At 34.1% G+C, this 27,694-nt stretch overlaps 1 protein-coding gene across 4 annotated transcripts in view; it reads left to right on the top strand.

Moving 5' to 3' along the window:
• ATP11A (ATPase phospholipid transporting 11A) overlaps positions 1-27,694 on the top strand; it is a 124,033-nt gene that overhangs the window by 80,601 nt on the left and 15,738 nt on the right. For all 4 annotated transcript variants that reach the window (XM_084505586.1, XM_084505587.1, XM_084505589.1 and 1 more), the window contains exons 7-25: positions 404-507; positions 3,533-3,583; positions 5,871-5,935; positions 7,487-7,568; positions 8,670-8,820; positions 9,865-10,062; positions 11,946-12,119; positions 13,580-13,743; positions 14,017-14,088; positions 15,353-15,426; positions 15,664-15,767; positions 16,975-17,156; positions 17,846-18,097; positions 20,619-20,793; positions 21,468-21,570; positions 21,845-21,990; positions 22,926-22,985; positions 23,655-23,782; positions 25,564-25,699. In XM_084505586.1, the coding sequence (XP_084361712.1) occupies positions 404-507; positions 3,533-3,583; positions 5,871-5,935; positions 7,487-7,568; positions 8,670-8,820; positions 9,865-10,062; positions 11,946-12,119; positions 13,580-13,743; positions 14,017-14,088; positions 15,353-15,426; positions 15,664-15,767; positions 16,975-17,156; positions 17,846-18,097; positions 20,619-20,793; positions 21,468-21,570; positions 21,845-21,990; positions 22,926-22,985; positions 23,655-23,782; positions 25,564-25,699 (2,421 nt within the window). The remainder of the gene's footprint in view (positions 1-403; positions 508-3,532; positions 3,584-5,870; positions 5,936-7,486; positions 7,569-8,669; positions 8,821-9,864; positions 10,063-11,945; positions 12,120-13,579; positions 13,744-14,016; positions 14,089-15,352; positions 15,427-15,663; positions 15,768-16,974; positions 17,157-17,845; positions 18,098-20,618; positions 20,794-21,467; positions 21,571-21,844; positions 21,991-22,925; positions 22,986-23,654; positions 23,783-25,563; positions 25,700-27,694) is intronic.

Consider the following 27,694-nt stretch of genomic DNA (forward strand, 5'->3'; position numbering starts at 1 on the left):
TGAGCAACCTGGTCTAGTGGGTGGCATCCCTGCCTGTGACAGGGGTTTGGAACTGGATGATCATTAAAGTCCCTTCCAACCCAAACCATTCTGTGATTATGTGATATTTATTTGCAGTTTTGACTGTGTTCAGTATAGGCATGCAGATTACAGAGATAATTCACAAAATATTTTGTACTTAAATTTCATGTTAACCTGATCTGTGAGTATATTGCAAGGTACCTGCATGTAATGTAGAAAGTTTCCCAATAAGGAACATTTAAAGGTGCATCTTATTTGAAATATTAGCTCTTATGTGAAAGCTAGTAACTACGTTTCACACTGAACTATATATGCATATTAATATTTTGTATATCTGTCCATATTCTTTTTGTTCTTATTTACACCTTTTTATTCATTCTAGACTCACTATGCTGTTCAAGATACAAAGGCATTTCACAGTGAAGAAGAAATTGATGCATTACATGCTACCATTGAATGTGAACAACCTCAGCCTGACCTTTATAAGTAAGAAAGTAATTTTATCTCTTTTGTTTAAGGTACCCTATCAATATCATCATTAAAAGATCCTGTCTGCATCTGCATGGTTAGAGTGGGCCCCAGAGTGAGCTTGAAATCTATTTAGTCACCATCCGTGCAGGTAGTTCAGTGGTCTCCTCTAGAGCAGTGGTCTCCAAAGTGACCCCAGGGAGTGTGCAAGATAGTTCATTGGGGTTCGCGAAGGAAATTTTAGAACTTCTACTTAGTTTATTTTTCAATCTAAAAAAATAAGAAAGAAATCAAGTATTAGTCATATTTAATGTATGTATTGATCCTGACACCCTCATTCAGTCTGTATATCAGAGGGTCCACGGTTTGAGAAGTATCCTGGGGCAAGAGTAAGTCTTCCATGATGCAGAGAGGTTGACAGGCACTCAAACTTGTTTGTTCACTTTCAGTGTATTGCAAAGCATTGTGGTTTGTGTGTGCCTGGTTAAGCGGTTTTACAGATTATATTGTCTAGTTCTGACTAAACTAACCCTCAAAAAATGGACAAGTGGCTTAAAAAGATTCCTGCAAAGAAGCTGCAGATTGAAGCTAATACTAATAACACAAGCACAAGAGAACAAGAAAATGGTAGAGCAAACACTTCTACTTTTACTACGAGCTCTTCATTAGCAGTTGGCCAAATAAACTCAAAATTGTGAAGACTATTTGAAAGATAGATTTACATCTGCTGTTGTTAACAATGAACACCACCCTACATGCATGTTGTGTTTTGACATGATGATTGTATGAAGCCATCACAATTATCAAGACAATTAAAAGCTAAGCCTCCAGAACATGAAGACAAACTTCCACAGCTTTTTTTTCAGCAATGTTTAAAGCCATGTGATACTCAATATTTTAGGAAGTGCTTTAGAAAATTTCAGTAAACGTAATAACAAATCTTTAAAAGACTCTCTTGAACTTTCTTACTGAATAGTGAAAGATGAAAAGCTATATATCATCGGGGAAACACTCGTTCTTCCTGCTGCAGGAAAGATGGCTGAAATAATAGAGAAAACAATATGGCAACAAAATGAAATACAGCCCTTTGCCAGCAAATACTGTTGGAAGGTACATAGGAAACACTGCTGAAGATCTAAAGAACCTGGTATTAGAATAAATTATGCAGTGTGGGATATTGCTGTACAGTTGGCTGAAAGTACAGGTATTTCTAATATTTTGTAGCTTAAGGTATTTCTAGATTCTGTTTCAATAATGGAATACATAAAGAACTACTTTTTTTGTCTCTGAGTTACTATAATAAAGATATACTAGAGAATATATGTTCTGAACAAATGACTTTTTAATAAAAACAATGTCTTATAGAGAAAATGTGCAAGTATAACTACTAATGGAGCAGCTACTTCTACTGATATGAAAAAGGATCCCAGAGTAAGGTTACAGAGCTGGCACCACAAGTGAAATTCATTCACTTCATCAGTCATAGATAAGCTATTGCAGTAGGAGGTTGGACCCAGAATTGCACGAAGTGCTACAGGATATCATCAGTTTGGTTAATTTCATAAAAACAAGACCTTTAAATAGAATCTTTTCAATGCTTTGTAATGAGCTGGGGTGGGAGTGACCATGAAAATCTTCTGTACCTCACAGAAGTACAGTGATTTTCTTTTGGCAAAGTGCTTAAGAGAGTTGTCACACTTAGAGGTGTTAAGTATTTTTCTTTTACAAAGGGCCAAGTGTTCTGAATTCGCTAACCTTTTCTGCGAAGAAAAGTGTCTGTCATTAGAAAAAATAAACACACTTAACGTGTCCCTTAAAAGTAAAAATGCTGCTTTACCACTGTGTTAGGGTGCCTGATGCCGACCCTCCTGTGACTGGTGCTGACACAAATGTATACAGGGAATGATGAATCTTTGCAGACTCCTCGTAGATCTGCTTATGGTGGTAGGACTTTGTCCAATGCATTGTTCATTAAATCCTTCTATATTTAAGTACAAATGTGTGCTTAATTCTCCTCGAGGGTACTAGAAAAAATCCTCAATAATCAAAAAGTGTTAAACTAAAATTTTCAGAAATAAAGAAGTATATTAAATCATGTAGGTCTCACTAAGAATATTACTACTAATAAATTTTAGCTCTAAAAGTTTTTTGTACAATTTATAAGATAATCTTTAAAATACTATGTATTTCATTTTTATCTCATCCTTTTTTAAGTTCTATTTTTCTGTATGTTTTATCACGTACACAGTGTACTAATACACTAGTACATATATTTAGTTTATAAGGAAATATAGAGGGGGTGCATGCTCAAAACTTTTTACTGATACAGGTGCATGATCTGTTAGGTTTGGAGACCACTGCTCTAGGCCACCTCAGCTGGTATTCGTAGGTGAAAAAACAGAGAAAGCTGGTGCTTTCAGGAACTTTAGTGAACTCTTCTCTGGCTGATGAACAGTTACCTGGTATTTCAAGAGCTCTCTAGCTATTCCAGCAGCCATTGTTGGAATGCAGGAGGAAGGAAATACTTTAAACTTCTTCCTTGCAGGGCTGTAGGGCCTACTTGGTAGTGCCTTTGAACTGCCTGCCATAAGGGTAGGATGTGACAGATAACAGCATGGTCTTTACCAACCATTTCTCCAGCTTTCCTTGTTTTTCACTCTGCCCCACCAGCAAGTAGGCTGGGGTTGTGCAAGAGGCTGGAAGAAGGTAGGACGGACGACCTGAACTGACCAGAGGGGTACTCAGTGCCATATTCATATCATGTTCAGCAAGATAACAGCAGGCAGGGGGTAGTCTCTGTTGCTTGGAGATGTCTATTTATGGAGGTTGGTGAGCATTTGCCTTTGCATTTTTTTTCCCCTTCAGTTACTGAATTATTGATAACTTGCTTTTGCTCTTCCAGTTTTCTTTGTATATATATGACCTGTATATAAAGAGAATTACCTGTCCTTGTACATTAAAAAAATTGAAATATTGAGAGATACATACATAGCAATACGCAAATTAGCTCTGGTGTAAAACTGCTTGTATATTTCCCTTGCAGATTTGTTGGTCGAATAAATATTTACCATGATAGTAATGAGCCTACTGCAAGGTAAGGAAAATACAGAGTTTCTACACATGTAATCACTGTTGGGATGGATTGTTAAGATATCAATAATGAGAATTACTTTTGTTTTACCAACATTGTGCTGTCTTGTCTTATTGATATAAAGTATTTTTCTGTTAAAAGTCTATAGACTGTAATTGTGTATATCATAAATATTTCGTCTTTTTCCTTGAGCTTTTATTTGGTATGTATTTAGCTTGTAAATGTTGTGAGTATTTTGACAGTACTTTGATAATATTGTTGCATTAGCAGGGGGTCTTTGTGTTTGTATTTCTCTTCTTCCTCTTCTCCTTCTTTGTCATCTTCTTTTTCTTCCTTCTCTTCTTCCTCTTCTTCCTTCTCTTCTTCGGGGAGATTGAACATACCAAACGTCATGTTTAGTTTTACTGAGGGGTGGATTTGTATTTGTACATTTGTCTAAGAAGTCTTAAATGTTGTGTGTATTCAAGAAGGCAACATCCAAAGAAATGGACTTTATATGTTGTATAGGAAATGATGATTTGTTATCCTGGGTCTGGCACCTAGAAGGGTCTTCCTCCGGTGCAAATAAGTTTCATCCTGAAGTGAGTGAGGTAGATTCTCCTCATGGAGCAGTTAGTGTAGCCCAGGACATTCTTTGTATGGCAAATAGAGAATAAAAATAAAGCAGTACAAATGTGTCATGAGTCTTCATGTCTCTTCTGTATAAGATCTTCTGTGTACTAGCAAGGAAAAGACTTTGTGTACCCGATTTTTGTTCAGGTTCTTTCCACAAAGAGGCAAAGCAATAGGAGGGAAAGTTGTCTCACTTGGATTATATCCAAGGCCCCAGCATGTGGGAAGTTAATTCATTCTGGCTAAGTATTTTCTTAAACTCAGTGTGTCTGTAGATAGGTAATTTTCTATCTCAGTAAGCAAAGAGGAGGGAAAATTTGACTGCTGAGCATGTCAGTGATCCCAAAGGAAACATCTATGACTGCACTGCAAAGCAGTAAAAATCTCTTGTCACCATCCAGAGCAGATTGTGTCCCTCTCAGCTGTTCTGGGCTATATTCTTGCTTGGGGGTCTCCGAGATAAGAGGGTCAGGCAGAGCCCTGGCCTCTTGAGCTGTTGCAGTGACAGCTGCGTGCTTCCAGGCAGGAGGTATCCTTTCCTGAGGATCCTCCTGTCCTTTCTGTGTTGAGTGATGCATCATTTAATAGTAGATTGCTACAGTCTGCTGTGAACACTGCCTTTTTTTTCCTTCTTCTTTCTGAAGAGCACTTTCCTTTTTAATCAAAACAGCAATAGCCTGCTCTGTGTGCAACACTGTGACCAAGAAGAGAATTTGTGGCATTAAGGCTAGTATTCCTTGGACAGCGCTAGTAGTAGAACTGTTGGCATTTTTTACTATATCGGGATACAATGTCTTATTACCAAATCATTCATGTAACATCACACCACTGGTTTAAATGGAACTCGTAGCAGGTTTTACATCAGAACATCAGAGATATGGCCCTGGGGTTTTTGTTTTAGAGTTCCCTGATTTGTTATTTTTTTTTTTGTTATTTTTGAACTCTTTGAATAACATCCAAAACTACTGAGTTTATTTTTTTATTTTTTTTTATTTTTCCATTGCTATATAAATAGTCTGGCAATACTTTAAAATGTCATCTGTACAACGCTGCATGTTGTCTGTCTGTAAAGAAGTCCTTGTTTTTGCACTCCCATGGTGGATTGTATTACATACGTTCCAAAATGCTATTTTAGACTCTATGAAGATCTTTACAGTAATTCCTCCTGCTTCTCAATAAGTTATTTTACCTATATTCATCTTTATGCTATGAAAAGTATACAGTAAATTTCAAGCAATACCTTGTATACCATTTATACTTGAAATGAAAGGACAGAACATACTGTCTTTAATAAGTAACTCTAACATGAACGAAACTATAATTTATATAAGCCTAAAAAAAGACATGAATTAGTATTTTTAAAAGTAAGTAACTTGCAATTAGGATGATGAATCTTTATTTGGGTATTTACATACGTAGTTGAAATGGATTTACTGTTTTCTCAACACGTTTTAAAATGAAATTGCTAATACTGGACTTGGACTGTGAGGTTATTAGCTTAATTGTAGGTATCTACATTTTTTTAATATTCACTTAAGTGCTTTAAGTACCACCTATTAATTTTTTCACACAACATAAAATTAATTGAGTAATACTGCTTTCCTGTCTTAGATGGCTTCCATTAAGGCCTGCTGTCTCTTTCTAAATACTTACATTTTGTAATGTTTGTCTTTTACAGGCCATTAGGATCCGAAAATCTGCTCCTTAGAGGAGCCACTTTAAAGAATACAGAAAAAATCTTTGGTAAATATTTGTGTTATTTTGGTGAATGCTGAAGTAATAAGCAGACATCAAACAAAGTTACAAATCTAGAGTTGCTACCAAGAATATGATTTCTATTAAATCACTTGATTTACAACTTTTCAGTAAAGTTTGGTGTTTCTAGAAATGCAATAAAATTAGTATTAATGATGTTCCATGACTATAGAGATTTTGGGGAGGGGTAAAGACAAATTATTTCTGTAAATATTTGGGTTTTGAACAAGCATTGTGAATAAGTGTTGTTCCAAACAAGGTAGTAAGCTTGATAAAAAGTGTTAAATCTGTTTTGCTCACTTGTCAAAACAGGCAGGTATCTATAAATAGGATGATATTAAAAAAAAAAAAATCCACCTAAACAGTTCCTGATTCAAAATTAGACTTTCCACTAGTCACTGTATTTTGTTTGTGTGATCTGTCTTCATTCCATGGAAGTGTTTTAATACTTCAGCAGAAATAGGAAGCACAACATGGAATACATGTTTCTGACATTCTTCAAGCGAACCTAGTGGTAGGGGTAGTTACTGTGTTATAGTTGCAGTGTTACAAACAACCCTTTGCTGGTAATGAAAGGGACAAGGGTACAAGTCATCCTCTATCGTGTACAACTTCCATACTCCAAAAAAGAAGATCCTAAATAGCAATGAAGTACTCAGCCTAAAACATCAAAATCTTAGATTTTTTTCTCCAAAAAAAGCATTATAAGTATACGTTAATTTAAACTTGCCCTCTTTGCTTTGAATTGGTATCTGAAGTAGATAACTAATACAATTAGTTTGTAGCATTTACATAAACTTGAGAGCATGATTTTGAGATCTCAGTTAAATTGTGTATCAGGCAGAGGTGTAAGTGGCTATTCCTGGTCTGTGTAACACATGCAGTGTTTGCCATTACCCCAGTATGATCCATATCCAAAACTATATTATTTTTATCAGTATGCAGGGGTGCTGATTTAATATGCCCTTAAAATCCGTTTCCTTGTTTACAGCTTTTTGTAGTTGTTTTTAATCTTCTGAGGGTTAGTCTCTCAATCTGAATTATTAGCAGGAATTCAGTAATACCAGAAGATCACTTGTTTCACTAAGTATTAGATTTTTCTGAGGAAAGCTAAATCAGTAGCCTTCTTTTATTCTTCTTCCATGTATCCTGTAGTTTAGCCATTGCTGAATTTTCTTTTACAACATATAATTTTGATTCTAAAATTAAAGCAAAAAAAAAAAAAAGGACTTAAAAACACAAGATGATTTATTCAAAATACAGCTTTGTTTTGGCTTTCATTCATAGCAGAGAACATGTTAGGAATTGGAAAATGTGGCTCTGGAATGTCATCTGAAATGCCATTCTTAAGATTTCCCTCAAAGAACCAAAATATTAAAGCCATTTTTAGTGTTTGAGTATTATCCCAATCTGTATCCTTTTTCTTCAGACCATAGAAACTTAGAGAAATGACAGGGTATAATAATATAGTGAGTTGTATTGTTATTAAAGTGTTATTGTACTATACAATCTTTATTAAATCAAATTGTCTAATTTCAGGTGTTGCTATCTACACTGGCATGGAAACTAAGATGGCATTAAATTACCAGTCAAAATCACAGAAAAGATCTGCTGTAGAAAAGTAAAAATTTCAATATTTCTTTTGGGGTTGGAAAACTGCATGTTTGAATAGTGAATAAAAGGGGATTATTTTTATTTTGCTAAAAGTATGTGATTAAAAGATGTGTTTTAAAGAAAATGTGGTTTAAAGAAAAAAAAAAGAGGTAAAAAGACTTAAAATTTTCATTTTTGTGTGCTTCATTTTTGATTTATAAAATGAGTCATATAACTCCAGATAAGGTTCTCAATTTATCGTTACAAAAGAAACCACCTTAATGCAACGCTTACCTTTTTAAGATATGATAGTTTAGCTGTTCCAGTGGACTTTTACTGATTAGAGTATACCTACTGACATTTTTCCACGGTTATGTTCTTCAGTATCCTAACATTACTTTATATTACAATTAAATTGAATTCAGTAGAAATAACTCCTTTCAGTTTGGACCAACTGCAATAACACAAAGCCTATGTGTGGCAAGTTTTTGTTGTTTTATCTAAAATCATAAATTTCCTCATCCGTTTGTTTGTTTGTTTGTTTCTGCTTTAATAAGTAGAGAGGATTAGATTCTAGTCCTGCTCTACTATTTGAAGTCATCACATCTATGTAAGGTGTCCAACGTTGTGGAATAAAAGAATGTCATTGACTTAGGCAATATGTACTGACCAGCTGACAACCCTTCTCTTATGTAGTGACTGAGTAATGATGTGCCTCTTTCTGTCCTTACTGGTATATAACCCGTAGTTTTTAGTTCATGCCCATCATTAATGTTAACATAATTTTAAATGCAGCGTTCTTGCTCTTTCTTTTTTATATCTGTCTAGAAACAGTAACAGTTGAACCATCGCAGCTACGTTGCAAAATGTTCTAGATGCATTTTATTTCTATTAAAGTACTTTTGCAAGTAATCTTACATAATTATAGCAGTTAACATTATAAATAGAAAGTGGTCCTCGATAATGATTTTCTCCATTGGGAAAACACTGTAGAGAAGTTATTAACATCATGCCATTGTTAGATTTGCAACAAATGTTAGGCTGAAGAACAAGTGTATTTTTTTAATAATCTCTGTAGTTTGTATACTAATGGAATTGTCATTTTAATTTTTACTTTATTTTCTTTTAGATCAATGAATGTATTCCTTATTGTATACCTCTGTATTCTCATCAGTAAAGCGCTAATAAATACTGTCCTGAAGCACGTGTGGCAGAGTAAAGACTATCGTGATGAGCCATGGTATAATTGGAAAACAGAGCCAGAAAGGAAAAGGAATGTGGTATGGAAATAAAATACCAAAAAAGTTTCACTAAACCCTACATTTATAAGAATTCTACTGAAAAGTATATACAGCCTGCTTGTTTACAGGTCATGAATTGTTACTTTTCCCAGCAGTGGTGGTGGTATATTTTCTGGGAAGCCTGTATATGAATTTTTGCACATAAGTTGTTTATGTGAATTTAACTGAAGACTGATTAAGCATTATGAGGTCTTTGTTTTAGTATAAAAACTCCCATGCAAATATGTGGGGTTTTTTGTTTGTTTGTTTATCTCTTGAAATTCCTGGTATTGATGTGAGTTACATCAATAAGAGAAGAGCTCAACTCTTGCAAAGAAACATAGGACTGAAAGGAATCGCCCAAATAGTGGCAATTACATAACAGACATTTGATCAGAAGAATCTACTGTAGGAATCTCTGTCATAATACCTCTCAGTTTCATATAGTCCTGTAACTGTTACGAGCACTAGAGACCAGCACAGTTGCCAGTGTCCAGCATCCTTATGAGAACAAGGATATAGTCAAGGAAGAATACCAAGAAATGAACTGAGCCCTGTATTACAGAAAGCATAGTATTACTTCACTAAATATTCCCAAAGTGGAGAAAAATTTCCTTCGTTACACTAAATGATGATGATACTGCCTGAAGATTATGTAATCTAGTAATCCTTGAATGACTTACTATAGTTTTGTGATATTCTTCTGGTAATTTGTGAATATGCAAATGCATATTGTTTTCTTGTTCACATAGAGTTCACCATTCATATGCAATCCCTCTCATTAGTTGCTCTAGAAATTTGCAGCAGTAACTTGTATCTTTAACTGTATGTTTCTAAAGAAAAATACAAAGTTAAAAAGATGTTTCTTTATGCCCAAATAGTTGTGTTATAGATCATGAAAGTTTGCATTCTGTGCTGAACTGTGAGATGTGTTGCTTACTGTTTGAAAACTGTTAGAAAAAATAATTTGCAAATCTAAGTAGTCACCTTCCAGTTTTTGATGGTACATGAAAAATTAGTATTTTTGTCTTGTTTCCTTGGCAGTTTCTTCAAGCATTTACAGACTTCCTTGCGTTCATGGTTCTTTTCAACTACATTATTCCTGTATCCATGTATGTCACTGTGGAAATGCAAAAATTTCTTGGTTCTTATTTCCTTACATGGGATGAGGAGATGTTTGATGAGGAGACAAGTGAAGGACCACTGGTGAATACTTCTGACCTCAATGAAGAGTTGGGACAGGTAAATTTCATCAAATTATACATTTTTCTACTATTTCTGCCATAAAAATAAATTTCATTGATGTACAGTAATTTTTTATTTAAAAATTCATTGCAACTGTGTTTTTTTTGCAGATGTAAAATGAATTTTCTTTAGTGATATTTAAATTTAAAATAAAATGTGATATTTTCTGATTTTCAGAATCAAAAATTCTGATTTCTCAGCTAGGTCAATTGAAGGCAAATTACCACTTAGAACTTTTGAAAATACCTGTGACCTGATGTGCGAAGTGTTGAAACACAGACAACATCTAAATTTGCTTTTAATGAGTACCCAGATACACATCGCTTAAAGCAACTTTAGTCCCTTCCATCAGTTAGAAGTACTACATTACTCATTACATTGGTGTTTCCATTGTTGAAATTTATTTTAGGGTTTCATAACATATTTTATATATTGTAGCTAATCTAGAAGATTAGTTCTGTATTAATTTTTCCTACACAAATGCTCTCTTACATATTTGCTAATATATCTTTGCCAATATGTATTTGCCAATATATATATATATTTGCCAATATATCTTTGGCATATAATATTATTATTGTACATTCAAGCAGGAGCAAATTTATATATCTTCTGTATCGTTTGCAGATTCTGAGACCTTAGGCTGAATCATCTCACCAAATTTAAGTTATCCAGAAAGTAGATACATAATCTAAGCTGTTTGGGAATTTTCCACATTCACTGAACAGATCATCTATATTATAGATACCTATATAGTGGTTGTTAAGTAGCTACGCTAGATAATTAGCTCTGCCTATCATGGTTAACTGTATTAGTAAAGGATAAACACTTCATGAAGGTAATGATTTCTCTCCATTTACTATAGAGGGAGGTTATATAAGCATCTAAATTCCTTAAAGTAAAAGGAGATGAAAAGACACCCTTTGATGACGAAAAGGCCCAGAGGGTGGTGATCAGTGGCATGAAGTCTAGCTGGAGGCCAGTAACTAGTGCAGCGCTCCAGTGGGTCCAAGTACTGGGTCCTGTCCTGCTTAACATCTTCATTAATGATCTGGGTGATGGGGCACAGTGGGACCCACCCAGGGGAAAGCATCTTTGCAGAAAAGGCCCTGGAGATCCGGGGGGACACCAAGCTCAACATGAGCCTGCAGTGTGCCCTTGTGGCAAAGGTAGCCAGTAGACCCCTGGTCTACATTAGGAGTGTTGCCAACAGGTGGAGGAAAGTGGATCCTTCCCCTTTGTACAGCTCTGCTGAGGTCACTTTTCAGTTTTGTTTTTGCTGTTGTTAGCCTTTAATGCCATGGTTTACTGTAAAAGATGAAAGGAATCAAAAAATCAATATTGAGACAGAAAGAAGAGACTTTCAATGCAATAACAATGCACATATTTTTAGTACATGTATATAACTGTACGTGATAATTACTCAGTGTTCATTTACACTAGAGTAGTTGTAGTGGGAAACTTTGACAGTAGCCTGAAGACTGTTCTGAAAGGAACTGATGCAAATCCAGGCATGCACATTAAGTAATCATCCCTGCCAAATGAAATTTTTATTCATTTTATTTCCATGAGTATCTGTTTTGCAGCTAGCAAGACATTAAAAACCAAAAAGGAGCTTGAGAGAAGAGTAAAAGTATGTTAAACATTATTTATAAGTGTTGTCTGGTAGGAGAGCTTTACTGGTACTCTTGTATGATAAAAAAAATAGTTCCCCATTTCCATGGAAGATGATTCCTGAAAGAAACTTTTGTCTTTCTTTTCTGAAATAGCTTGCATCTTTAAAGAAAGGTGTAGCCCAGTAACATCCAGCCCATTTGTTAAGATACCTTGAAAGGTCTCTGTTCATATTCCTGCTGTTTCTAATTTGTGTTCATTTGCAGATTGAGTATGTCTTCACAGATAAAACAGGAACATTAACTGAGAACAACATGGCATTTGTAGAATGTTGCATTGAGGGGCATGTTTATATACCACACATTATCTGTAATGGCCAAATTCTTCGTGATTGTACAGGCATTGATATGATAGATTCTTCTCCAGGAACAAGTGGAAAGGTATGGTGACTCGTTCTAGGTCCTTGTTTTTTACAGTGAAACATGAAAAATGAATTATGCTGATGAAGGGAACTGCAGAAATACAGCATTCTTGAACTTCAGTAACCAAAGGATATACCTGCAGGGAATGTATGACAGCATGAATGCTTTCCTTTCATAGTTCAGAGTAAGATTTAGATGCTTAATAGGAAGTTTTCCAACTTACTGAAGCTGTAAAACTGAATTAAATAAACCCAAGAAATGCAGAACTTTCTCTAGTTAATAGATAAAGATACATAATAGCTGATTTCCATTTTACACTGGCTTCAGTAGGGAAATCAAGGCAGGAAACTCGTAAAGGGGAAAATGAATGTTCAATGCAAACACTTGCTCAATCATCACTGAGAGTATATGTGGTTATAGAAAGGTTTATAATCAAACTCATTTGCTTTTAAAAGTGAATTAATATAGCCACATCTGAAATGTATTACACGCAGCAAGTACATGCTTTGGCTTTTTTGGAACGTAAAACAAATTAAAATAAGTGAAGGTTATGGAGAATTCACATGTCAGCAGACGAGCATTGTACAAATGGGCAGGATAACCACAGCCAATGGACAATATGTTTTAAAATATATCAACACAGTCTCAGATCATACTTTCGCCATAACCTTCACCGTGGCAAAATAAGATGTCTTAAATTCAACAGCCTTACAGTTTTTACCCGTCTGAACATGGTCCCAAGGTAGCTGTGTTTTTGGCTTCAAATTAAAATGGCACAGACACAGCTTGTATTGAACAGCACAGAAGATTCAGAAACAAAGATACAGTTAGAACACAGCCATTTATCCATGAAATAGAAATCTCTTTGTGGTGTGACTCTCGAACCAGAAACAAGAAATGGCTAAGGTGCTATTGCCAAACCATCTGAAACGTGGAAGTTGTTGGCTTCAGCTGCCAGAATGTCACTCCTTTTGTCACTCCAGAATGTCACACTCCTTTTATTTTATATAGATCTGAGAGGTGTTCAAGCTGCACAAGAAATTGAAATCTCTAAAACCTATTAACACTTGTGCTGCAGATGCTGTGTCGCTCTGTCTGGATTCAGGACTCCTAGAATTGTACCTTGGCTAGCATTTAATATTGGTTGTCAAAGTTTAAACAAATTAAAAACAAAACAAAACAAAAAACCTTTAGCCACGTGTAGAAACTCAGAGGAGGCAAGAGATGCACACTGGGTTTTGGGGGGCCATCAGCAGCTTGACTTGCATGGCAGTGTTAATAGTACTAGCAGCTCTTAACCAGTTGTGTGACACCACAGTGTTGGCTTCTCTTAAAGGGCAGGTGACCTATGATACTGCCTGTGTATGATAATAAACAGTAGTAATCACTGACATTGCTAGCCTCCAAAAGAAAAAAGCTTTTTAAGGAATACTTGAAAGTGATAAAAACTAATGACAATGATTTCTTTTATTTATTAGGAGAGAGAAGAGCTATTTTTCCGAGCTCTTTGTCTTTGCCACACTGTTCAAGTAAAAGATGATGACAATGTAGATGGATTGAAGAAAAACGAGCACTCAAGAAAATCTCGTATATATATATCATCATCACCTGATGAAGTTGCTTTAGTTGAGGGAATACAGAAGTATGTATGTAATTAAGTATAGTACTTTTTAAATTTGGAGATCTAATTACTGGAGTTCAAAGTTGTTTTCAGCAAAAAAATCCTAATAGCAAACACCAAATCATCTATAGGTGATGATTTTCTTAATATGCAGTCATGATTATATTCATAAATCAAATAAAAACAGTTGTGTTTATTTTCTGAAGATAAACTCAGCTTTAAATCTGTCTGACATATATTATACATATTATATTTTTATTGTGTTCATTCTCTTTATACTGTTTCATTTTACAGACTTGGTTACACCTATGTAAGCCTGAAGGACAATTACATGGAGATCTTAAATCGGGAAAATAACAGCGAAAAGTGAGCACTTAAAATACATCAAAATGAGTCAGAGGAAAGAAAGTTTTATTGATATGTTTAATTAATCATTCTTTCCCTATATGTTAATTTTAAATTCAAAAAGTCACAAATTGTGTATTTTAGTATAAATGTAAATGATCTAATACTTACAATTTTAAACATACACTGTAGTTTTATATCTTTAAGTCTGTTAGTTTGACAGTGTATGAAATAAGGAAAATTGAAATAACAACAAAAGCGTGACATGGTGGTTCTTGACTTAATGTTATAGATCAGTAGTGTTAGGAACTATGGATATTTTTCCTTTGTTTATATGGTAAATGGTAATTTTTTAATAAAATGGTATGAGCCCAAAATGTATCACAGTTTGTAGGTATAGTCCTGATCCAGATCTTTGTTAGAATCTTCTATTGCTTTTAGTGAAATAAACATTGAGGTCTTTCACAGGCTGTAAGGTCGTTGTAAAGACTTAGAACTGAATGAGCTAATTAACCATCAAATCTATTTCTTAAGCACAATATCTATAGAAATGAATCCTGAAAAGATTGATATTTATGTTTGTGCTGGAAAAAAGGGGGAAAAGAAGATAGACAGAGTAAATGATTAATGTATATAAATTGATGAATGATATAAAAACAGCAGAGCAGGAGTTTCTGTTCATTTTTCTTCCTAGAAAACAAAGGAATGTGGGATGATCAAGTCAAATCATAAAAACAATGACAATTATAATAGTGGCAAGAATAAGTTTTTTTTTTTTCATTTTATTAACTTGTCAGTTGACACTTGAGGAGGAGTCTTGAAATTACTTTGGCACATTTAGGAATAGTCAGAATTAGAATTTGAAGAATATTAAATAAAGACTTCCATGTAAACATCTCTGTATTTCAAGTCCTATGGCTATGCCTAGGTATATAGGCAGGGATTTTGTTACTCTATAGGTAGTATAGTGCTCTTCTACGAGGTTTCTAGTCTTCTGCTAAAATAAATTATATTTATTGTTTTCGGGAACTAGATATTAAAGAACATCACAGAACATCACGCATTCAGATTCTGTTTCAAGTAATTAGCAGTTGAGCCCTCACCTCTCTATTTGCTATTTGTAGTGTGCTATTTCATTCTGTAGTAGTTCGTGTTCCATGGTATTCAATACAACCTTTCATGTTAGGAGTGATATTTTATTCCATATGCTTGAAGCTTTAATACCTAGTTTAGGTATCTGAAAAAAACAAGAGTTGTTTAAAAAAATATTCTGTTTCTTTTTCAGGTTTGAATTATTAGAGGTTTTGAGCTTTGATTCTGTGAGACGGAGAATGAGTGTAATTGTTAAATCTTCAACAGGTAGGACTACCACATGCTGTGTCCTGTTAGGGGTTTTTATTTCATTTAAATTTATTGCAGGTTTATCAAAGAGTTAATCATTTTTTCCATGGTCTGTGTGCCTTTCATTAAAAAAGGGGAATGGGTATCAGCATGTGTGCAAATGTTATAAAACTGTTGGAAGAAATCTATTTGAAAGGTTTCTTATCTGAATACAAATATATCTGGCTGTTTTGAATTCCGTGCTGTCTCTTCTAGGTGATATATTTCTGTTTTGTAAGGGAGCAGATTCTTCCATATTTCCTAGAGTTAAAGAAGGCAAAATTGACCAAATACGATCCAGAGTTGAACGCAATGCAGTGGTAAGATTCCAGCGGGTATTAAGTTTCTACTGAGTTGTTCATGTGATATCAAAGATTTTAAGTGTCCTGACCTCCTGATTGATATTGTAACAGATTTTTCTTCCCAGGCACAGAAATTATTCTATACCCAAGTGCACACACGCAGTTTGTGTTACTTCCTTATCTGAATTTTTACTCCATCTCATCTTCCAAGTAGCAGTTCTGGTAAGATAGGAATGCATTAGGTATTCATTGATGTAAGTTATAGGTTTTACTACACAAAACAGTTGTCAGGTAATTAGAAATGAAGGAGGCTAATGAAACTGAAAGAAATGTTCATGCATCATATCGATCCAATGGTCTGTCAAGAGAGAAATCCAGCTGTTTCTTCATCCTAGTTAATTGGTTATAGGACTTACTTCTACATACAGAAGCTTCTGAGAGAAGATACAGGCAGACATCTGGCATCTGTCCTTATCAATAGCAAGTGTCCTGAAACTTTCTGAATTCTTGTCCTTGCATTTGTACTAAGTAACTATACAAAGACCTACTGGAATAATGTTTATGAAGATAAGCGCCAGTTAAATGGTGTTGTGAGAGGCAATATATTTGAGATAGCAAAATATTCTTTCTGTGTTATAGCAACTTTTTTTTTTTTCCCTTATGTGGTCTATGCACTCTTTTTTCTTATTCATCACCAAATCCAAAAGCTTGATCCAGTCTGAAACACCCACAACTGAATTCTAGTTTGCACTTGATTGAAATGACACAGTTGGATTTTCACTTTGAACACTCACTGTGATGTGTTGTCTCTGTCCTTGTCCCTGTATCTGCTGCAACACAGCATCAACAGACTGACTCTACAGAGCTACTATTTATATCAGTATTATTTCTTCTGACTCATCCTGCCTAATTATAAAGATAGGGAAGGAAAGCTTTAGCGTGACCTTCTTTTCCCTGGTAATCCTGTACATATAGTTGGGTGGCTGATCTGTTTCTCTTCTGGAGGACTAAAGTTTGTCCCTCAGGTTGTAACTGCTTCCAGGGCAACACAGAATCAAGCTGACCCCTGTTTTCTTGTCTATATTATACTGTACTCGCTTTACTATAAAAATGAGCATGTAAATGAACAGTAAAATCATTCAAATTTTTCAAATATTACAGTGTAAACAGCAAGAAATCTAAGTTGTATGGGATGCATATTGTTTCTTTTGATTACATTCTTTAGGAGGGACTGCGAACACTGTGTGTTGCATATAAAAAGCTCACAGCCGAAGAATATAGCAATGCACAGAAGCTGCTACAAAATGCAAAGTTGGCCCTCCAGGACCGGGAAAAGAAATTGGCAGAAGCGTATGAGAAGATAGAAAGAGATTTTATTTTACTTGGTGCTACAGCTGTTGAAGATCGGTTAGTACATTTCTTAGGGATGTTTAGGACACTTGCTCCAGCGTTTATAAACAAGGAAATGTCTGCTAGTGGAAGTAGTTAATGGCTCTCTTGTAGCTGTTTTTCTGGATTAGAGATAAGTCCATGTATTTGAGTGAATTCCATCTCTAGTTTACTTAAGTTACTCATGGTAATTTTATGAAATAGTAATTTAATAACAATAGGTACAAAAATCAGTATATTCAAGCAATATACATGCATTGCACCTTATTGAGCAAACTGTAGGGAAATGTTTTGGAAGAAATAACTATGAAATGGGTATTGAGGAAATAAAGGAAAGATCTATGTTATGTCTTAAATTTAAGAACTGTATTAAAACTGGGAGGTGACTTTAATAACTCTTCAGTACTTCTTCACTTGGTGTCATTAGCTGAAAGCACTAAAAATGTTTTACGTGAAGTTACCTGGGGAATAAAGCATCTTGTCCTTTAGGCTATATAAGTGAAAGGTGAAACTTTAAGCACTTTGAAAGTGTCAAAGTAAATCATTTATAATGTACTAGCATTTTTAGATTCACACCTTGGGGAAAATTCTTAGATCTAATCACTTTTATTGAAATTTTTTATTTGGTTATGAAAAGCTTTCAAAAAGAACCTGTGAATTTCTCATTTCCAAGCAAACTATTGTCTGATGTCAATTGACTTCCACAGGCTACAAGAAAAAGCTGCTGACACTATTGAAGCACTCCAGAAAGCTGGAATTAAAGTTTGGGTTCTGACGGGAGACAAAATGGAGACTGCTGCAGCTACTTGCTATGCTTGCAAACTCTTCCGGAGAAATACACAAATACTTGAGCTAACGACAAAGAAAATTGAGGAACAGAGTTTACACGATGTGCTTTTTGATCTAAGCAAAACTGTCCTAAGACACAGTGGCAGCCTAACCAGTGATAGTTTGTCAGGGTAAGGAAAAAGTTGAATTTTCAAGCTAGGAATGGACTTCTGTGCATTTCATAAATAATTACATGATTGATTGAATATCTTAAGACCACCAATATAGTGTTTCGGTTTCTGTTATCATAGTGTAAATTATTGTATGTCAATTAGATATAAGTTTGCTCCGTATAGGTTTACATTTTTACAGTTGTGGCTGTCTCTCCATCTCATTACTGGTACTGCTTGAAATGTTAAAAAGAAAAATCACAGCTGATTTTAATTATATATCTTTCCACTGAAGCAATACTGATTCTTGGCAAAGCAATAGTGAAGTAAAATACTGTTTCACACTTCTAAAAGGGAAGCAGACATGATTTATTTCTGTAATCAGAGTCAGTATATGACGCGACTTTCTTGATAAGACCACGTCCTAAGGGAGCTATGCTGTGTCTCTCTACTGTGCTATTTCTAGGGAAGATTATCATGTATTTACAGACAGGTGACAGGCAACAGCGTAGTACCACATCTTCTGGTGTGCATAAAAATAGTTCAAGTGCCCTAAATAGAAAGGTAAATTATACAGAAAACACTGACTTACGTGTTTTTGAATGTCAGAAGAAGGATAGGAATCATGTGCAGAAATGATTTCCTTGAAACATAGCGGGGAATAAGATAGAAAAATGGCATTAAAAAGCAAAACCACTGGTATAATATGAATGCCTCATGCTAGTAGCTAGGCTACTTACTTGAAGCTTAGTAGCTGATACACATTACATAGTCCTTTAGGTAACCTCCTTTTATACCCTGTAAAAACCCAGGAATTAGACTGAAAAAGATATTTATCATCTTAAGATGTTGTTGGTCTTTCAGATGTAACAATGTGTATTTGCTTTGTGTTTCTTTTTAATGTGGAATCAGCTAGTATGTACATTTTGTGTACATTTACAATAAATTTATAGTAAAGGAATAACAAGGAATACAAAAAGTATTTGTGATACTTTAACAGAGAGATTGTAAAACTCCTAGCCTTATGGCTTGAAACTCAGGGCTGGTGCATCTGTCTTAGCTCTCCTTATACTTAAATCTCATTGGTCTAATCAATCACATTTGCATATTCAGTTAAATATATCTCTTAAACTTCATATTTAAAAAAGAACTTACTAATTGTCTCTGTATCATCTGTTCCACTTTCAGCTTACATTCCACAGTTTTTTCAGCTTATGTTTGAACGTGTATTTTTACTTTCTTGTGCAATACCAATTTTTTAGACATTAAGACTCATCAGAATTCCTTGTGTTTGGCTGCAGAGTTGGAAAATATGCAAATATATTAATAGCAAGATTTTGTCTGGATGTTCAAATTCAAGCTGAAAACCTTTCACTATGATACAGCCAACGATCAGTACATTGCCTAGACTTCATTATGATAAATTTTTGGTAGATGTTTTGTTATACTAATGGTGTTGTCCTATCTGTGCCAATGGTAGCAAATTGGTGAAAAGTATCTGTAAACTATTTTAAAATACAGTTTGCGGTACTTTACATTATTTGTCAAAAATAGCGTCTAGTAGGAAAGATGGAGATGCTTAAAATAGGTTAAAGAACATTAATAAATGTGGTGGTTTTCACTGGTCATGGTGAAACCATGTTTGTTGAAAACCCACACACGGTAGTATTACCTTGGAACACTGAAACTAGGACACAAATAAACCTGACTTTCTGTTTATACAGCACTCACTGCTGAGCTAGAGCCTGAGGCTACTGAGTAATTTAGGCAAATGGAAGGGAGCTGTGAAATAACTAGTTGGGATGCTGCAGAAAACTGCTCTTGCGGTGTGACTCTCAGAGTAGAGCATCTCCCCGTGTTGTTCAGCATATTTTATTGTGCTAAATTGTGCTTTGTGCAACCATGGCTACACTTTTAGCAATGCCCACATTAGCTGTTTGAAAGCTTCCCCAGGTATACTTGTATCAGGCTTACTCATTGTACTAAATGCAAGTATGCCTACCATAAATGCAAACAGTAGCCTTAACTCTCCAGGCCAACAAGTCTCTTTTAAATGTTGCCTTCAAAGCATTGTTTAAGCATGGTTTAAACTCCTTAAATGTAGGCCCCTGAAAAACAATGTTACTTTCCCCATCAAAATAGATTTTGGAGTACCAAGGGCCTTTCTTTTTAACTTTTTTTCTCCCTATATTATGGAATGTTCTACAACTCAGTTTACCTTACAGCATTTCTTGGAGCCCTTTCGGGCTACTGCAAAACCGTTTTCTTATATGCTCACACTCACTGTTCAAGTCAGTGAGTTATCAGATTGCTGTGTTCAAACTGCTGAAGCACTGAATGCATTCGACATAAGCTAGAATTTTAAAATGTCATACATAGAAATCCTGTACAATGAATTTCCTTTTGAAGTGTATTAATGATGCAATATTCTCTACTCACTATTTTTTTCATTAATTAATTTTCACAGAAGACCTATTGCCAACATTAAAATACGACTGAGAATTTTATAGTGACTCTTAGTTTATATTTTATTCCTGAACAGGCTTTCAACTGATATGCAAGATTATGGTTTAATTATTGATGGAGCAGCATTATCATTAATAATGAAACCAAGACAAGATGGGAGCTCAGCTAACTACAGAGAGCTCTTTCTTGAAATTTGCAGGAACTGCAGTGCGGTGTTATGCTGTCGAATGGCACCTCTACAAAAAGCACAGGTTTGTATTTCTTTTCTGAAGTAGCATATGCATGTAAATATTGGAAGCTAATATTCTGTACAACTTACAATAAGTTAAAATGTTAACATTCACTTTTGTATCTTCTAAAATGGAAAAAGCAAAAAGAAACCAAATAAAATGAGTAGGGCTAATTTCTACTAGCAAGCAATTTATATAATGGTATGCTAAAATGGCACCCAGCTGTGCACCTGAATTTGACTTATGTACATATTGTGCAAATTTTATGGTTGGTACATGCTGATAAATGAACGTATTTAATGAATGGAACTAATTGCTTCCTTTTTTACCTAACAAGCTTTGAATTGTCAACTATCTGTTGATATTACAAGAACCTGAATTATTTATTATTGTGGGGTGATATTTAATCTTTATTTTTAATATAAGTGGGAAGTCAAGTTAGAAGAATCCAGATAGAAAAACATGTGCATTACATATTTTAAGTACTTGTTGACTGTTGTATACTAGTTTATATCAAATAAAATTTATCTTTTGTTAGTAGCAAATATTTCTAAAACAGAGAGCCTCCTATGATCATAATGTGTAGTGGTTAGACTGGGCAATACTGTTTTTGTGTTCATCATTTTTAATTAATTGTATACTCATGAAATAACCAAGCCATCATAGATGAGTTTTTAACACTACTTCTTTTCTAGATTGTAAAATTGATTAAGTTATCAAAGGAGCACCCTATCACGTTAGCAATTGGTGATGGAGCAAATGATGTCAGTATGATTCTAGAAGCACATGTTGGTATAGGTAAGTGTGCTTTTTAGAGTATTAATTGAAATGAAATAACAAAAACACTTACTTCTTTAAAGTAGGTGGTCTAAATTAAATTCTGCATTTTACAGACAACTTATAGTGCATTTACTTCAGGAATTTTATGAAGCACAGTTGTGATCACCTACTAGATCAATGTCATTGCATTTTTTTTATAATTTCATAGTTTTTCAAATAATTGTGTCTTTTAAATAGATCTTCCATTAGTAAACAGCTTCATCTTTTTTTTTTTTTCTTTTTTTTGTTTCAGGAATCATTGGCAAAGAGGGTCGTCAAGCAGCAAGAAACAGTGACTATGCAATACCTAAATTTAAACATTTGAAAAAAATGTTGCTTGTTCATGGGCATTTCTATTATGTTAGAATATCTGAACTTGTGCAATACTTCTTTTATAAGGTAGGAGAATGCTTCTTATAAATATGTGAATCTCAAAAATACACATAATAATATCTAACTATATGTAGTCAATGGTACCAAAATGCTGTAATTCCATTAAGGGATTTTGTTGACTTCCAGATGCAAAACTGAAATGGGATTATTGTTGTTAACCAGATCATGAAGTGGATCTTTTATATAAGTGCATTCTGTAATCAGTGCTATGGTTAAAAATGAAATTTGCCTTTTCTCTCTTAAAAACTCCAGCACTGACTTCATTAACTTCTTGGTTTTCTCTACAGTGGCCTTTTAAATCAAATTGCAAGTAGTATTTGAGAATTTAGCAGAACTTAATTTATGTTAGTTTCTAAATTCATTGGGTTAGTGTGGGTGGAGAAAGTTTATAATGTGCTTTCCCTTTTTTAAATAGTTTTATTACATCTAAATGTTGGGATCCAATCAAAGTTCTTTCAGTAAGCAATGGAAGATTATAGAAAGGAAGTTTCAGAGGATAATTCAAGCTCAGTGTTTGATTGAATCTATAGTTAGGAGGTGATGAAGTTTGGGCCACAGCTAGAAACATCTTAAAAATTACTTTGCTGGGAACTCTGCTAAGCAGAATATAAACATCCTTGCTTATCACAAGTTGTGTCCTACTGTGGATTGCATCTTGTTTTGCCTTGCCTTAACTGAACTGCGTTCCTGCATAACAAATTCACTGCCTTTGAATTCTGAAACTGTAGTCATGTGAGTTTTCTTTCAAAATATTTTAAGTATTTTTACCAGTATTACTGTAAGATGGTGTTGATATTTAATGAATGCAACTCTTTCTACTCTTTCTGCAGTGTTTACTGTTACTGGTGTTACAAAACTGTAATATGCATAGCTATACTATTACACAGCATATGCATTTGTGCTTAAATTTCACTTCATAACTGTGTCACTTTATCTTTCAGAATGTCTGCTTCATTTTTCCTCAGTTTTTATATCAGTTCTTCTGTGGGTTTTCACAACAGGTTAGTGTTTTTGTGTTGTTTTTTTTTACCTCACTGCTGAATTTTTTCTTTGTCATTTTTTAAACAAATGGAGCCTTTGACACTGTACCTATTCAGCCAATAAAATTTCTAGGTTAGTTTACACATTGTAAAAAGAAGAGTATCACTTCTGATTCATATGATTTTTAGTGGCAGTTTAAGTTACAGAAATTAATTTGATGAATTATCCTAAAAGCAATGTTCTTTCAAAGTAAAAAAATAACAGAAAAACAAAAACAGTTAGTCCATGTGTAATCTCTGTGGAACCTGTAAGGTCCATTAGGTTTAAACTTATCAATCACAGACAGAGGCAATCCTGAAAGGTAAGTATTTGAACTAGCAGTTCATTTTTAGAATTCAGAATGTAAAAGAACAGAGTCATCTTTTCTGGGGTGTACACATACGAACTACTATTTCGGGACAAATAGCGTCATTCAGTGAGTTGAAATGAAAAAAAATAAATGCATAAAGATAGAGAAAAAGGGAACAATTGTTTACCAGAAGAGTACCATCTTTTAGGAGAGAAATCAGTATTCTCCCTTATAAGTAAGTTTTTCTGAAAAAAATTGACTCATTCATTTTAAATCAAGTGTAATTCAGTGGATTGTTTTAAAATCGAAACTAGCTGATTTAATTCTTTTCCATCTACAGCCTTTATATGATACTGCGTATCTAACACTGTACAATATCAGCTTCACTTCCCTTCCTATCCTCTTGTACAGTCTAATGGAACAACATGTCAGTGCAGACACACTCAAGAAAGAGCCTTCCTTATACAGGTAAAATTAATGCATTAGACCCCAAAGTTTGACTATTCAGTTGTGGAATCTATCTCTGTTATAACCAAAGTCCTCAGGATTTCTGTACCACAAGGTACAATACAACATCAGGTAGACTGCAGCAGAAGGGTTGAAGGCCACATGTACTGTTTATAAACTAGTTTAGGTGCATGTTTTTAACATGTATATTTATATACTGCAAGCCACACCATTCATAATGTTACTGAGAACATAAATTACTGTTCTACAAATCAAAATGTGATTTATTTTAATACTGTTTATTTCCTCCAACCATGGGGAATAGAATAATAGATTTTTTTTTTTAAAGAAATCATATTATATACATGTTTTATTCAGAAAGAAAAGAAGACTGTGAGTTAAAGTGTTTTATCATTTTTTATATTCTGTGGAATATTCTATTCCAGCATTGTTGTCTACATATTTCTTACTCGCTAGTGGGCATTAAAATTGTGACTGGTTTAGATTCTTAACTGTTTGAAAAACAGTTCCCTGAATGTAATAAACAGCATGTAACCATCTAAATTAGGAACAGTGTCCATTTTTTTTTATTCTTGTAGCAGCAAAACCAGTGCATTTTAGAGAGTGGTAACACTAGATAATCAAAGAGCAAACATTTCTGGAAAGAGGTAAAAGCTGCCTAACCGGTAATCAGTGCATAGATACTGTTTAGCTATGAAATGGAAGAGGAACAAAGGATGCTATTGTCAAACCAACACCAGCCCCCCCCCATTTCTTTCTTATTTTTTAAGTGTTATCAGTTTAGAAATGGTAATTTGGAAGATTTTTCATTTTCTTTTTTGAAATTTAACAGAGGCTATTTGGTCAAAAACACTGCCTTTTTGATGTCTAACAGTTTATTGCCAAGCTGTTTTGGGCAATAGTGTAGTTGTTCTAAGACAGGTAAGGTTACGGTTAACCACATACGGTTTTGCACTACATATTACTAATTTACTGGGATAGCATACAGTGAGAAATGACATAATCTGGTCATCAGACACAGTTTTTAAACTACATGTGATGAAAACATTGGTTCATAGTAAGTATTTCTAGCTACTATGCGAGATTTCTGTAATTCAGGATTTTCATTTAATTGTGTGCTGATTTACTCTCTTGTGTTTTATGGTAAATGGCAAGTTGATATATACTCTTTCTGTATGCCAGAACTAAACTTCTACTATTTAAATTTTTCTGTAATAAGAACATATGTGGCAGTGAATAGTTCTATTTTTGACTAATCCGTGTATTTTTTTGTGGGAAAACATTTAAGAAATGCAATTTGACCTAAGGGTTCAACTCAGTTGCAAAATCCTTGTTTTCCATGTTCCACATAAAATTAGTATTTTGTTTTGTTGCAGTGCTCTGTGTAAAAGTATCCCGTGGGAAACAAAGCAAAGTCTCCAGAGACCTCTAGTGTTTTTATTTACAGTCCACACTAGATTGTCATGTGCACAGCAGGTACTTTCTGTAAAAAAAATAGAAAAATAAATGTGTGCAGAACAATTTAGAATGCAGTTGGAATAAGCAGAACTACAGGCAACAGTTAAAAGGGTTCAGTAAAAATTAAATTTTTAAAAAAAAAAGGAAAAAGGAGGTATTCAGGAAGGATTTTGATGTGGGGTGGTAGATGGTTGTCATGGTGAAATGTGGCAGTTTCGCATAAGATTTCCTAATTGTGTTTCCTTCAAAAACAATTTGATATTGTTTGTCTAAGTTTATTTTTTAACATGCTATTATGAATGCATATATCTTGTTTTACACAGAGATGTTGCCAAGAATGCTTTGTTGCGCTGGCGTGCGTTTATTTATTGGACATTCCTAGGAGTGTTTGATGCTGTGGTATTTTTCTTCGGTGCCTATTTCTTGTTTGACAACACAGTTGTGACCAGCAATGGACAGGTTAGTGTTACACTTAGTGTCGATCAAAGGTAATTTTTTAATGTCAAGTGTGTTCTGTCATCATGAATATTTTATGAGTTATGGTGAGATAGATGGGATATCTGTTTAGTAAAACCTGAATTATTTAATAGGAATACTGTGTATCAGTAAACAGGCATAGCACTAGATACAACTTCGGAGAAATATATATCAGAAAGTCCAAGAATTCCTTCAGAATTTACGTAATAACCTTTCTGTTTTATTCTTAACATTCATCTGATGAATATCTGATTAACACATCAAAAGACTCTTGGTAGAACAGTTATGAATTATCATAAAGACTTAAATATGACAAGTTTTTTAAATATTTTAATTAATTATTACATATGGCAGCTGAAAATGATCTCTCTTAATGATCTCTCTTTACTTGCTTTGCAATCACAATGCAAATTTTAAGAATCTTTTGCATTTTATTTATTTTACCCATTGATATGTTGGTCTATTTTATTTGTGTGCTTTTTTTTCCTTTTGCTACTTGCTTCTCTTCCTATACTCAGCTAATGACAACCAACACTCACATGGTAAGATTACTGCGGATTTGTCATGATACCCATTTCTTTCACTGTTCTTTAATTAAACTGCTAATTAAAGAGCAGTTTAGTTATTTCCTATAACTATTTTACAATAGCACTTAAACCTATAAATAGAAATGCTCTTTATTGCTACTTTAAATGTTTTTAAAATACAAAGAACTTATACAGAGTACAACGTACACTAAGGTATATGAAGTATAATAAAGAACCAAAAACTTTCAAAAATAAAAGGCCTTTTGCTTCCTTGCATTTTGGTATTTTGTTCTATAATTTTCTGGAACCTACATTTTGTTGCTAACTCTGCTATAGAAATTTTACTACGGTTTATGCTATAAAATATTTGAATAGTCTTAGAAAGGACCCTCAAAGTGAGAGAGAAAATAAACTGCACAGTTTTGTTGCCTATGTATAAAATATACATTTGCTAGAAAACCAATATTCAAATATCATAAAATGCCATCTTTGTGACATCTATCGATAAAATGAACTTTTAGTGTGATGAAATGAACTTTTAGTGTGTGAGAGAACATTTGTTAAGGACGATAGCTTTTCTAAGGATTGAATGACTGTCTGTTAGACATAACTGTACCCTGCAGCACCTCTTTTTCTGGTACCATTATGTTCTATTAGTTATTCAAAACTCTACATCAGCTCATATTTGTAGTCCTGGAAGTCAGTCTTCTCATATCTGTACAAAATTTTATAAGTGGTTTGTATTGCAAGTATTCTGTGTTCTGTTTTGAAATTGTAGTCTATTTCTGTTGCATGTATTAAATCTAGTTCTTGTTGAAGATCTAAATTAGCACTAACGCCTAATTCCAAATTTTGAATGTGTATGTCTAGAACTAGACACCCATGTTAATATTTGATGGTAAAATGTATTTTGATGAGACATTCTGACTCCTGAGTGTCAGAGTGGGTTAGAAAAATTCAATATCTTTCAGCATGCATGCTTGCGTGTACGAAGTGTACAGATTTACAGTTCCAGTTTTAGATTTAAAAGCTTGAAGATATTAGTGTCCAGGAATAGAGATAAGTATGTGAGTTCATACAAACATGAGTGCTAGTGGGTGTCGATAGTTATTTCCAAGTGTTAAAATTATGGTTAAGTCTGGAAAAAGGCAGGACAAGATTTGAGGATTTGAAAGATTTACCATAACAATGCATTATTATGGAACAGGCAAAGGCAGAAAGCAGAAAAAGGAACAAAAGGGCTGAAGATAACACTAATACCTTAAATGATACAAGATGATTCAAGTTAGGTTCCAAATTGTTAAAATGGGTGCTGAAGCAAAAATTTGAAAATCGTCTTTCCCTCCAGAAGTGAACTGATCACCGTTTTTGCGTATCTAGTAGGAAGTCTTTTATTTAAATTGCACCCTGTAACACACTAAAATTTGCATACCGTTCAGGTTGCTTCCAA

The sequence above is a fragment of the Aythya ferina genome (genome assembly GCF_964211825.1).
Source record: "Aythya ferina genome assembly, chromosome: 1".
NCBI classification, from domain to species: Eukaryota; Metazoa; Chordata; class Aves; order Anseriformes; family Anatidae; genus Aythya; species Aythya ferina.